The 12,485-nt window shown below is 45.2% G+C and overlaps 1 protein-coding gene across 1 annotated transcript in view; it reads right to left on the minus strand.

The window, feature by feature from the left end:
* Positions 1 to 8,896: 8,896 nt before the first annotated feature.
* The window catches only part of LOC124545067 (cuticle protein 19.8-like), an 83,069-nt gene continuing 79,480 nt past the window's right edge, over positions 8,897 to 12,485 (minus strand). The window contains exon 5 of the mRNA XM_047123865.1: positions 8,897 to 11,034. Within this exon, the coding sequence (XP_046979821.1) occupies positions 10,765 to 11,034 (270 nt within the window). The 3' untranslated portion in view covers positions 8,897 to 10,764. The remainder of the gene's footprint in view (positions 11,035 to 12,485) is intronic.

Below are 12,485 nucleotides of genomic sequence, written 5' to 3' on the forward strand. Positions count from 1 at the left end.
TATTCGCAACACATTACATTTGTCTATGTTAAGGGTCAGTTGCCACTCCCTGCACCAAGTGCCTATCCGCTGCAGATGTTCCTGCATTTCGCTACAATTTTCTAATGCTGCAACTTCTCTGTATACTACAGCATCGTCCGCGAAAAGCCGCATGGAACTTCCGACACTATCTACTAGGTCATTTATATATATTGTGAAAAGCAATGGTCCCATAACACTCCCCTGTGGCACGCCAGAGGTTACTTTAACGTCTGTAGACGTCTCTCCATTGATAACAACATGCTGTGTTCTGTTTGCTAAAAACTCTTCAATCCAGCCACACAGCTGGTCTGATATTCCGTAGGCTCTTACTTTGTTTATCAGGCGACAGTGCGGAACTGTATCGAACGCCTTCCGGAAGTCAAGGAAAATAGCATCTACCTGGGAGCCTGTATCTAATATTTTCTGGGTCTCATGAACAAATAAAGCGAGTTGGGTCTCACACGATCGCTGTTTCCGGAATCCATGTTGATTCCTACATAGTAGATTCTGGGTTTCCAAAAACGACATGATACTCGAGCAAAAAACATGTTCTAAAATTCTACAACAGATCGACGTCAGAGATATAGGTCTATAGTTTTGCGCATCTGCTCGACGACCCTTCTTGAAGACTGGGACTATCTGTGCTCTTTTCCAATCATTTGGAACCCTCCGTTCCTCTAGAGACTTGCGGTACACGGCTGTTAGAAGGGGGGCAAGTTCTTTCGCGTACTCTGTGTAGAATCGAATTGGTATCCCGTCAGATCCAGTGGACTTTCCTCTATTGAGTGATTCCAGTTGCTTTTCTATTCCTTGGACACTTATTTCGATGTCAGCCATTTTTTCGTTTGTGCGAGGATTTAGAGAAGGAACTGCAGTGCGGTCTTCCTCTGTGAAACAGCTTTGGAAAAAGGTGTTTAGTATTTCAGCTTTACGCGTGTCATCCTCTGTTTCAATGCCATCATCATCCCGTAGTGTCTGGATATGCTGTTTCGAGCCACTTACTGATTTAACGTAAGACCAGAACTTCCTAGGATTTTCTGTCAAGTCGGTACATAGAATTTTACTTTCGAATTCACTGAACGCTTCACGCATAGCCCTCCTTACGCTAACTTTGACATCGTTTAGCTTCTGTTTGTCTGAGAGGTTTTGGCTGCGTTTAAACTTGGAGTGGAGCTCTCTTTGCTATCGCAGTAGTTTCCTAACTTTATTGTCGTACCACGGTGGGTTTTTCCCGTCCCTCACAGTTTTACTCGGCACGTACCTGTCTAAAACGCATTTTACGATTGACTTGAACTTTTTCCATAAACACTCAACATTGTCAGTGTCGGAACAGAAATTTTCGTTTTGATCTGTTAGGTAGTCTGAAATCTGCCTTCTATTACTCTTGCTAAACAGATAAACCTTCCTCCCTTTTTTTATATTCCTATTAACTTCCATATTCAGGGATGCTGCAACGGCCTTATGATTACTGATTCCCTGTTCTGTACATACAGAGTCGAAAAGTTCGGGTCTGTTGTTATCAGTAGGTCCAAGATGTTATCTCCACGAGTCGGTTCTCTGTTTAATTGCTCGAGGTAATTTTCGGATAGTGCACCCAGTATAATGTCACTCGATGCTCTGTCCCTACCACCCGTCCTAAACATCTGAGTGTCCCAGTCTATATCTGGTAAATTGAAATCTCCACCTAAGACTATAACATGCTGAGAAAATTTATGTGAAATGTATTCCAAATTTTCTGCCACTAATGCTGCTGAGTCGGGAGGTCGGTAAAAGGAGCCAATTATTAACCTAGTTCGGTTGTTGAGTGTAACCTCCACCCATAATAATTCACAGGAACTATCCACTTCTACTTCACTACAGGATAAACTACTACTAACAGCGACGAACACTCCACCACCGGTTGCATGCAATCTATCCTTTCTAAACACCGTCTGTACCTTTGTAAAAATTTCGGCAGAATTTATCTCTGGCTTAAGCCAGCTTTCTGTACCTATAACGATTTCAGCTTCGGTGCTTTCTATCAGCGCATGAAGTTCTGGTACTTTACCAACACAGCTTCGACAGTTGACAATTACAATACCGATTGCTGCTTGGTCCCCGCATGTCCTCACTTTGCCTCGCACCCGTTGAGGCTGTTGCCCTTTCTGTATTTGCCCAAGGCCATCTAACCTAAAAAACCGCCTAGCCCACGCCACACAACCCCTGCTACCCGTGTAGCCGCTTGTTGCGTGTAGTGGACTCCTGACCTATCCAGCGGAACCCGAAACCCCACCACCCTATGGCACAAGTCGAGGAATCTGCAGCCCACACGGTCGCAGAACCGTCTCAGCCTCTGATTCAGAATCTCCACTCGGCTCTGTACCAAAGGTCCGCAGTCAGTCCTGTCGACGATGCTGCAGATGGTGAGCTCTGCTTTCATCCTGCTAGCGAGACTGGCAGTCTTCACCAAATCAGATAGCCGCCGGAAGCCAGAGAGGATTTCCTCCGATCCATAGCGACACACATCATTGGTGCCGACATAAGCGACCACCTGCAGATGGGTGCACCCTGTACCCATCATTGCATCCGGAAGAACCCTTTCCACATCTGGAATGACTCCCCCCGGTATGCACACGGAGTGCACATTGGTTTTCTTCCCCTCTCTTGCTGCCATTTCCCTAAGGGGCCCCATTACGCGCCTGACGTTGGAGCTCCCAACTACCAGTAAGCCCACCCTCTGCGACTGCCCGGATCTTGCAGACTGAGGGGCAACCTCTGGAACAGGACAAGCAGCCATGTCAGGCCGAAGATCAGTATCAGCCTGAGACAGAGCCTGAAACCGGTTCGTCAGACAAACTGGAGAGGCTTTCCGTTCAGCCCTCCGGAATGTCTTTCGCCCCCTGCCACACCTTGAGACGACCTCCCACTCTACCACAGGTGAGGGATCAGCCTCAATGCGGGCAGTATCCCGGGCAACCACAGTCGTAGTCCGATCAGGGGATGCGTGGGACGAGCTGGCCGTCCCCGACACACCCCCATCCGGACCCCCACAGTGATACCCATTGGCAACAGCCTCAAGCTGTGTGACCGAAGCCAACACTGCCTGAAGCTGGGAGCGAAGGGATGCCAACTCAGCCTGCATCCGAACACAGCAGTTGCAGTCCCTATCCATGCTAAAAACTGTTTTGCAAAGAACGTTTGAACTAATCTACAGAGAGCGCAAACAAATCAACGAAATTTAAACGGTTATTAAAATACCCTACGACGTATCTTGGAAGCTAGATTAAGGAAAGGCAAACCTACGTTTCTAGCATTCGTAAACTTATAGAAAGCTTTTGACAATGTTGACTGGAATACTCTATTTCAGATTCTGACGGTGGCAGGAGTAAAATACAGGGAGCGAAAGGCTATTTACAATTTGTGCAGAAACCAGATGGCAGTTATAAGGGACATGAAAGGGAAGCAGTGGTTGGGAAGGGAGTGAGACAGGGTTGTAGCCTCTCCCCGATGTTATTCAATCTGTATATTGAGCAAGCAGTAAAGGAAACGAAAGAAAAATTCGGAGTAGGTATTAATATCCATAAAGAAGAAATAAAAACCTTGAGGTTCGCCGATGACATTGTAATTCTGCAGAGACAGCAAAGGACATCGAAGAGCAGTTGAACGAAATGGATATCATCTTGAAAGGAGAATATGAGATGAACATCAACAAAAGCAAAACGAGGATAATGGAATGTAGTCGAATTAAGTAGGGAGATGCTGAGGATATTAGATTAGGAAATGAGACACTTAAAGTAGTAAAGGAGTTTTGCTATCTGGGGAGCAAAGTAACTGATGATGGTCGAAGTAGAGAGGATATAAAATGTAGACTGGCAATGGCAAGGAAAGCGTTTCTGATGAAGAGAAATTTGTTACCATCGAGTATAGATTTAAGTGTCAGGAAGTCGTTTCTGAAAGTATTTGTATGGAGTGTAGCCATGTATGGAAGTGAAACATGGACGATAAATAGTTTAGACAAGAAGAGAATAGAAGCTTTCGAAATTTGGTGCTACAGAAGAATGCTGAAGGTTAGATGAGTAGATCACATAACTAATGAGGAGGTATTGAATAGGATTGGGGAGAAGAGAAGTTTGTGGCACAACTTGACTAGAAGAAGAAATCGTTTGGTTGGACATGTTCTGAGGCATCAATGGATCACCAATTTAGCATTGGAGGGCAGCGTGGAGGGTAAAAATCGTAGAGGGAGACCAAGAGATCAATACACCAAGCAGATTCAGAAGGATGTAGGTTGCAGTAGGTACTGGGAGATGAAGAAGCTTGCACAGGATAGAGTAGCATGGAGAGCTGCATCAAACCAGTCTGAGGACTGAAAACCACATGAAAATGTGTTACACAATAGATTCTCGTTACAGCTATTGTATGGTGAAAAGTGTATGGACATTACAATGTTGTAATTTATACATTCGTATACTGTAAAGTATTTGTATAGGAATTACTGTGTGATATCAATCACACTCACGTCGTAAAATAACGTGTCATTGCTGGAAATATTACGTAAGACGTGTTGTCATTAATTACATGCAATAATTCCGTTATAGACCGGTTCTTGGGTTTTAGTCAGCTTGGAGCGATACATCTTACCTGGCTGGTGGGTGGGTGGTTTGGAGACCACCTCCACTGGACCTGCTGATGACAGAGTGATAAAGCCTCCTCCAGTGTAAACGTATTGGAGGGGATGCCGGCACTTCCTGGGTGGCTGCTGGAGTACAAGCCATCACTTGCATTCAGCAGCGGCAGTGGGAGATAGTGAGGTGTGTTGTCTGCAGGGACAGAGAAGCATGCCCTGCTGCACAGTACAGAGACAGGACGGCCACCAGCACAGTACAGTAGTGCAGTCATGAGTACAGTGTTGTAGAGGAACGTGGTAACTTGAAAGGAACCTAAATAAACAGGCGGGTCTTAAATAACCGATAAGAGCGTAAGTGAGTGGTTTTTTTTACTTTAGAGAAAATGGACTCCATGTTCCAGGGTGTGACCTTTACATGTGTCATAGTTGGAGGGGACGGCGATTACTTTGAAAATGACAAGTAGTGTTTGCTTACATAAGAGACACAAATGAGTGGCCACAAACCTGCTCTGGCCCCCTACTGCTACCTTTCGTTATTTTTGTTGTTCCAGATATGTAACTGTATTTAAACTGAGACTATGTTTTGGAATTCTGCTATGGGATAAATGGTACAGAGCGGTAGGTCTGAAGATTAGTCGTCTTTATTGTAGATGTATGTGACTAGTTTTCTTTCATTAGCTGGGAACGACTGTCTGCTATTGCAAGCTTGGTAACTTTTAGCAAAGAGAAAAACAGATCTACAAAACTTAAGGATGAGCTGGATAAAGTAACCCAACGTATTAACTACTTGGTGGAAATGAATGAAAGTGCAGTAGCATGTTGCCAGAAGTCTCGCAGTCGTGCATAGAAAGTTGGACGTTGCACGGAATGAGGACAGCGTGACTATACCGCCAGATGAGACTGTCCCCGCAACACGAGGCACTTGAAGAAACAGGGAAAGACAGTGTGTGCTAATTAGCGATTAGTGCCCTATGGTTATATTCCTCATTACAACATGGCCTGTAGACAATTTACATGAGAAAGAAATACCGGTGAACTGGAAGAACGACTGAGTGTGACTCGCGTAGCCCTGGAATCTGGTATTGCTCACAGCGTAATTTCATGTGCATGAGGAGCATTCTGAACCACAGACTCCTCTGACTGACGGAGAGGAGACGGTCGACTACAGTCAGCTACAGCAGCAGGTGACTGTTACGTCGTACAAAAAATGGACCCACGTCAAACAGCGGATGCAGTTGTAACCACCCTTAACAGGAATGCAAGGCACGGACATGCACAGTCCACAGTGGCACGGTGACTGCATGGAGTCGATCTCTTTGCTACTCAACCAGTAGACTGCAGTGCCAAGAATTGGAACTGGTCCAACGAGGAATGGGGTCACGTGCTATTCTAGGAAGATAGCGGATCACTCTAAGTGGTGGTTCTGGATGTACCGTTCTGGGACGAGATGTGGGAACACGTAACGCACCCGGGAATAGTGTGGAACATGACCGTTCTGGTGGTGGTCCAGGTGTTATTGTGTGGGGAGGCACAAACTCCATGAGCACTGAGCCGTGCGCGGCTCGCGTTTATCCCATTTATTATTTGTCATCTTCTATCATGGTACTGACGCTTCGTTTTATTATTCCATTTACTGGCGTCACTAACTTCCTGCCTTACTTGCCCGTGAGCAGCAGTAGCAGCGCGTATCGATCAGTGCACTGTCATACCATCTCTGGAGCGACCGATAGTATTTCCGGGTCGTCGTGTGTCTGGCAGTCAGTTGGAAACAGACCAGCAGCGCAGTCGGGACGCAACAGCAGTGAAGTCGGGGACGGAGCACCAATAAGGCACCGACAGCCAGTGCTCGCCGACTGCTGGCGACACACATGAATCGTTCGACAGAGGGAGATTGGAGCAGGACGATCATTGGTTGGTCGTCTCCTCGGCTGACATATATTTGGGTCCTTTCACTGTTTCCGGGCCTGGGCAGTTGGTCGGTTGGCGTGGAGCAGCGAGGAAATCTGTGCGGCGCGCAGTTTGCCCGGGCCCACTGGTGACCTCTATGCGGTGTCGGAGTGTGTGGTGCTGTTGCCATTGCTACGAGGTTTCTGGCTCACCGATCCTGGACATGAAAGTTGAGTTTTGACTTAATCTACCAGCAAATCACTACTGTTCACATTGTGTCGTTTGGATTTCGTCGTCGGCTGTTGGGATATTCCCACGAGCAAGTTGGCAAATTTTAGCCACCCTCTGGTGGAATTTAACAATACTTGGTTATTTGAACTGAAGTGCACCAGTGGAATCTTCTGCATTGTAGCCGTTAACGCTCTGGTTACCTGCCCTGGCCATTGATGTAAATTCAGGTAGTGTATTTTTCTCATCGTGTTGTCACTGTCCAGCACGTTGTGTAATTTGACAGCTCAATGTATAACTGGTTGTGGGCGCTAACTCCTTCTACGTTGTTCCATTGAACTCCCTGTTGTGTGCTGGTTGGGTGAAGTGGAGGTTAGCTTGTCGGTGGGTCCGCTTACTGTCTGTCGGTTGGGTTGTCGTCAGATCGACAATGGTTGGGCCGACTGCCTGTCTCACCTAAGCGAGCGTTAGTGTTTGAATTCCACGCCAACTCTCGGAACTACGGAGCGCCCTTAGGTGTACTGCCTTTGCTTGTTTGTTCTTGTTGTTTGTACTTGTACGGCTTCTAGCCGATTTTTTCATTAAGGTTGTTTTGCCATAAAGGCGTCAGATGGTTTGGGCCTTCAGCCTAATTTAAGAACGGTTTTATGTAAAACCTTTGACATTTTTTGAAATTAATGTTATTGTGTCTCAAGCATTGGGCCTTCAGCCGATTTTGAATTTGTTTGCTCTTAGAGTGTCAGATTCTTTGGGCCTTCAGCCTAATTAAGGAACTGTTTTAAGTTAAGGCTTTGCCTTTTAAATTCTGATTTTGGTTGAGTTTTAAGTTATTGGTTTTCAGCTCTTTTTAAATTAAAGTGGTCTTGCCCTTAAGGCATGAGATTGTATGGCGCATTCAGCCACTAATTAAGTTCCAAAACTAAAGGTGTTTTTTTTTTTAATTTTTCTTGGCTCTTGTAATCTTTGATCAAATAAAAAGTTGTACCTTAGAGTGTAACTGACAGCCACTTATTTTGGCCCCTTTCCACAACTTAAACTACTTTTCCTGTTCTGTGGGTTTAGCAGAGCGTCTCGGGCATACTGGTCTTGAAATCTTTGAACACGGCACACTCATTGGTCAACGTTATTGCATTTGACACGTTCCACATCGTAACGGTTTTTCCGTGCTATTGATCAATGGAACACGTAACTGACTAATTTACTATACTATACGTGCCCATTCCCCTGACTTAAATCCCATCGAGCACATGTGGGATGCGTTAAGGAGACATATTGCAACATGACCACATACATCATCAACCATGCAGGAACTGCCAACTGCACAGGTGGAGGAATGGAAAACCATACCATAAGAACTCCTTACTTACCTTATGGCCAGTATGGGAGCACGTTGCAGAGCATGCGTTGCCTTCCACGGTGATCACACACCCTATTACGAATGAAATCCCGCCTTTTGTAATAAATCGTTATGACCGTGATAAATCGTTATGACTTCATCTTAATTACCATCTTTGAAGAAAAGTATCATTTCTGTTCGTTTCATTGTGTGTTCTTTTCAGTTACCATCTCTACTACATTGGAGAAGTTCTTTCTACGTATGGTCCAAATTTCGTCGTGCTATACTACTTGGCAGTGACACGTCTTGTAAAAGTTACTTTTGTCCATAAGCTTTGCACACCAATGTAATTAGTTTATAAATTCTATATGTAAATGTATAGTAACTGCGTCGGGACTACGGTGTGTTAAGCATCTCAAACTCCAAGAGTACTAACGTCTACACCGGTTTACCTTGAGGTAGTTAGTAAATTGAATATTTTTGCTTTATAGATACATTGGTCCGTAAAAGCAAAGAAGGAACTCCCAACCACCAATTCAGAATGTGTTTAGTGCATACTCAGGGTAGGAAACAAAAACTCTGAGAAATAATGGACGTGTCCGATAAAATTCTGTTCGAGGTGCCCATACATTTCTTTTCCAGTCTAAAGTTTCGTTGCAAGCTCTGAGATTTTTCAAGTACATCTTCACGGTCAAAGTTCAGTTATGCAGCTTTGGATAGGAATGAGCATCAGGGTATACCGCAATAAAATGCAACGAAAGGAAGCTACGATTTAAAAAATAATTTATTACAATATTTTGTGTATAAAACGTTGAATAATTAAATTATAAATAATAAAAATAAAACAATTACAAAATAAAATTTCCATGAGTAGCACATTTGTTAATATTGCACATGATGGAGATGACTGTGAAGAAGATGCTTTCTTCACTGTCGTCTTTGGCGACGATTACAAATGTCTTTTGTGTGATGTACGTCAGCTGTCAATGTGGAGAGTGTTAAGTTAATAGTTTGAATGGAACAGCAGCTGATTAATGCCCATGCTGTCTCGAACTGCTTTCATTGCAGCAACATGTTCTTCTTGGACGTATAATATGCACTGATAAAAAGGCCGAATGTGAAGCTCTGAATATGTCCTCTGGCGAAAAGTCCATTGTCGGATAGGAAACTTTTCTTTCTGGGTAAGGGATAGTTACAAGCTTATATTGTCAGGCAAGGAAACTCTCTTACTGTGTGACGTTATAAGTTGGCTCACCATTGATTTCTACTTCCGTTTCTGAATCTATCATTATATGGATTTCAGACACACATACATAGCTGATTGTGACACAGCCCACTGCCGCCTGTAAACGAACAATAAGTCCAGATTGTTTCGGGAAGCTGGTGCAGCTAACCACTACGGAGAAGCAAGTGGCTTATCGTTGGATCTTGTGAGAATAAACACGTGTACACGACCTGATTGTTTCATTGTATTGTACATTCTTAAGTTTTGACCTAAAACATATCGTCTGTGTCCTTAAGGTAATTTAGTCACGCAGCTCTCCTGTTGATTGAGAAATTATCTAAACCTATCAATAATTTCGAAAGATCTGTGTTGTTACATGTGAACCTTGAATAATGACTGATCCAAATTCGTAAGAGATGATCTGCTGACATCAGTTTTCAATCCTGTGGTAACCAATTTGTGATAGATGTGATCTGGGGGGAAATATTAGTTCTGCTGGAGAAATCTAGGTTGTGAATCTAGATTGTGAATCTAGAGTTTGGCTGCAGGAAATTTAATAAGCGTACTCACTCAAAATATTTCTTTGAGAGCGAAGCAGGTAGTGTGGAAGATGAATGATGCTGGCGAACTGAAATGAAGATGACAGTTCGCCTATTTGTACAGCTACCTGTAGAATTGCGTTAATACCTTGATTTATTTCGCCACACAGTACGTTTGGTGTAGCTCTCAGCATGGAGTACGCTAGTAAATAAATTTTGTGAGCTGTTTCAACAATTCATCAACAATTTCACATCACTGATTATGGGCTTAGGACATGCTAGTGAGCAACTTTTGTGAGCTGTTTCAACAATTCATCAACGATTTCAGATCACTAGAAGAAAAATGAACTAAGCTGAGAAGAAGCACTGAAGAACAGACAGAATTAATTGGTGGTCTGATTCACAGCCTTTAGGTGTTTAATATGGGTGCGCCACAAGATGTCTGATGTCAGAGGGCAGACAGGAACGGTAAAAGAAAAGTGTCCTGTGTACATGTGCAACACGAGTAGTCCTTCAGACAGATATCAACCATCACACCGTCAATCTGGTAAATGGGGCAGTGTTAGTAGTTTAGGCGAGGCTGTACCACAGGTGCCTAAAGGTCTGCTGTCGACATCTCCGGGTGCAGGGATTGTGGAATGAGTGAAGTTAGTTTAGTGAGAGAAAGGGAGGTTGGATAACGCGTGGACAGCTGACGGATGATTTCGTTGTACTGTTGTGTCTAGCATTTCTGCTTCTCTGCAGAATCCTCAGTCGTTATTATGGTCATATGTACCCCTCCTAAGTCCAGTGGAGGCTAGTAGGGGACCTGTTGCTGAAAGTCACACAGTTATAGCAGTAGCAGCAGGTGTCAAGGGAGCAGAGTAGGTAGTCAAAGCCAGTCATGGTGTACGTCAGCAGTGGTGGTCAGGTCAGAGAGTCCTCAGTAGGCACTGTAGCCGTATCCGTAGCCCTGCTGTGGGTACTGCTGCTGCTGTTGCTGCTGCTGCTGTTCGTACAGCTGCTGCAAGAGCAGCTGCTGCTGCTGCGCCGAGCTGACGCCGGCAGGGCGCGCCGGCTGCTGCTGCGCGTCCTCAGCATTCGGTGGGAAGAGCACCGGCCCCTGATTGGTCAGCGACGGCCGCTGCGCAGCGGGCACCACGACGGTCGGCCGCGGCACATATGCTGGCAGCACGGGCTTCGCCACACTCACCTGCAGAGCAACCACAATCACATTACGCGCCATCTCTCAGCAAGGCGCAAGGAATCCTGAATTTACGTCAATAATTGAAATACACATTACAGAGTAGCTTCGTTCTACAGTTAACACAAACTGACAATGGGGCTTTCTGTATTATGCTAGTGGAATCAGACGGGCTGATGTTTGCTACGTCGGGGCACACAGCCCACCAGCAAGGCAGTACTGCACGGCGAGCTGCCTACCCCCTAGAGCACAGGGGCCACGACAATGCAAGCAAATCAGTGTGTGTCAGAGTGTCAATAACAATAACAATAACAATAACACTGCTCGTAGGAGACGCAGCTAGTGCGAGCTTATTTACCCCGCCACAGATGTAGCTACAAATATTAGGTTAGTGCATAAGTTTGTAGCTTTTTACTGTAAGTTCAATAAACACCACAGATACAGAATGAGATTTCCACTCTGCAGCGGAGTGTGAAACTTCATGGCAGATTAAAACTGTGTGCCGGACCGAGACTCGAACTCGGGACCTTTGCCTTTCGCAGGCAAGTGCTCTACCATCTGAGCTACCCAAGCACGACTCACGCCCCATCCACACAGCTTCAATTCTGCCAATACCTCGTTTCCTACCTTCCAAACTTCACAGAACCTCTCCTGCGAACCTTGCAGGTAGAGCACTTGCCTGCGAAAGGCAAAGGTCCTGAGTTCGAGTCTCGGCCTGGCACACAGTTTTAATCTGCTAGGAAGTTTCATATCAGCGCAGACTCCGCTGCAGAGTGAAAATCTCATTCTGGAAACATCCCCGAGGCTGTGGCTACGCCATGTCTCCGAAGTATCCTTTCTTCCAGGAGTGCTAGCTCTGCGGGGTTCGCAGAAGAGCTTCTATGAAGTTTGGAAGGTAGGAGACGAGGTACTGGCACAATTGAAGCTGTGAGGACGGGGAGTGAGTCGTGCTTGGGTAGCTCAGACGGTAGAGCACTTGCCTACAAAAGGCAAAGGTCCTGAGTCTGAGTGTCGGTACGGCACACTGTTTTAATCTACCACAGATACAAATAACAGAGACTTTAGTCATCATTGATATACTCTCCTTCACTATTTGCAACAGTCTGCCAATGCTGGGATGGCTTTTCGATTTCGCGATTGTAGACACAGCGTGGTTTTGAGGAGAAGAACTCGTTGAGTCACGTTCGGAGTCCATTTTCATTCGGAAAGGAAGTTCCCTGTTCGGCAGAGAGCAGAACATGTGAAAATCTGAGGGTACAAGATCAGATAAATGAGATAGCTGCTTGATCACTACCCAGTACAACTCCTGTAACTGTTTTTTTTGTCGGTCTAGCAGAATGAGGCGGGCGTTGTGGTGGAGTTGCATCACTTCACGCTGTCTTCCTGGTCGTTGTTCTTGGACTGCATTTGCATGATGTCTATGTTGTTGAAAGTAAATGTCATCAGTGGTGGTTACGCCT

Source organism: Schistocerca americana, chromosome 8, assembly GCF_021461395.2.
Source record: "Schistocerca americana isolate TAMUIC-IGC-003095 chromosome 8, iqSchAmer2.1, whole genome shotgun sequence".
NCBI lineage: Eukaryota > Metazoa > Arthropoda > Insecta > Orthoptera > Acrididae > Schistocerca > Schistocerca americana.